The sequence below is a fragment of the Pteropus vampyrus genome, unplaced genomic scaffold (genome assembly GCF_000151845.1).
Source record: "Pteropus vampyrus isolate Shadow unplaced genomic scaffold, Pvam_2.0 Scaffold5389, whole genome shotgun sequence".
In the NCBI taxonomy this organism is placed as follows: Eukaryota; Metazoa; Chordata; class Mammalia; order Chiroptera; family Pteropodidae; genus Pteropus; species Pteropus vampyrus.
This window is the reverse complement of record NW_011894170.1, coordinates 556-1,887: the sequence shown is the minus strand read 5'-3', so window position 1 is coordinate 1,887 and position 1,332 is coordinate 556. Positions and strand designations below refer to the sequence as shown.

General features: G+C 62.6%; 1 protein-coding gene across 1 annotated transcript in view; it reads right to left on the bottom strand.

Annotated features, from left to right (window-relative positions):
• Positions 1 to 1,121, bottom strand: part of LOC111734764 (phosphatase and actin regulator 3-like) — a gene marked incomplete at both ends in the record, with an annotated part of 4,639 nt that extends 3,518 nt beyond the window's left edge. The window contains one exon of the mRNA XM_023526767.1: positions 909 to 1,121. Within this exon, the coding sequence (XP_023382535.1) occupies positions 909 to 1,121 (213 nt within the window). The remainder of the gene's footprint in view (positions 1 to 908) is intronic.
• Between the last annotated feature and the right edge of the window lie 211 nt (positions 1,122 to 1,332).

Below are 1,332 nucleotides of genomic sequence, written 5' to 3'. Positions count from 1 at the left end.
CTGAGCCTGCGTCCTGCTGTCCGTCAGGCACACGCCCCCTCCCCTGACTGGGCTGTGGGCTCTGGGGCCGGCTCGCAGCCCACAGGAGGCAGGCGGCGGTGTTACAGGCGGTGGTCCAGGGCTTCAAGCACAGCCACCGAACTCCCCAGTCACTGCCACCTTCATGCCACTGCCCTTGCTGGCAGCGTGTCAGGATTTCCCCCCAGAAGCCATCACCTCTCGGGGAAGGGCCTGCTTTCCCGAGACCAGCAGTGTCCCCAGTTTCTGGCAGTGCAGGGTCGAGAGAGCCAAGCTTAGAAAGTCAATATCCCAACTTAAAGTAAGTGTTGCTGGCATGTTTCAGCCAGTGAGGCCAGAGCTACAGAAGTGGGGGGGGCCTTTGGGGCCTCTGCGCAGCCATGGCCCCTCCCTGACCACCGCCCCACCATCTGGTGCTGACTCCTGGTTCTGCCTTGCTGGACAGAGCACACTGGGGAGAGAGTCAGTCCAACAGAGACGAGCAGAGACAGTGACAGGGATGGAGAGGGGGAGGGAAGGGGCCAGAGAGAGAGACAGAATGAAAGAGAAGCAGAAATAGAAGGACAGACACCTGAACGCCCAGACAGGCAGGAAGTCCCCATCCTGGGGCCTGACCGTGCCTCGTGCACTCAGGTCTGGGAGACACCTGACTGGCTGAGACTGCTCCACTTGCTTGAGGGACCCGAGTGGTCTGTTCCGGACGACCAGAGGTCCTCGCTAAGAACAGCCCTCCCGCCTCCCGTTCCCCTGGACCTGTCCAGAGCCACGATCGCAGAAGCAAAAGGCGAGGACCAGGCCAGAGCGGAAGTCCAGGCAGAACTGGATGAATGGGAGGGAGGGACGGGAGGGTGGCAGGGGGACGCGTGGGTGGCCGACGCTCGCAGACCCACCTGTGACATTCTTCGTGGCTTTGGGGATGGCCTTGGGCGGTGGGGTGGGCAGCAGCGGAGGGCTGGGGAGCTGGCCCATGGCTCTCTCCAGAGTTCCGGGAGGACTGTCCAGGGCGTCAGACCCAGCTAAGGCTTGCGAGGACTCGTCCGTGGTGGGCAGAAGGCTGCCGGTGGCGTCTGCGTCTTCACCTCTGGATGCTGACGGCATCTTGGCTGGTTCAAAGGCAAAACAGAGTGTTGCAAACCACGGTCCCCTGCTTGGGTGGATGTGGGGAGAGAGGGGGACTTTGGCTGGGTGGCGCTAGGTGGCACCACGCAGAACGCAGATGGGTCACTTCACGCATAGGCGACGTCCTATGGCTTGGACCAGCAACAGGTCGGTCAGATGCCAGAGGCGGCGGGAGGTGGGAGGGAGGGAGATAAT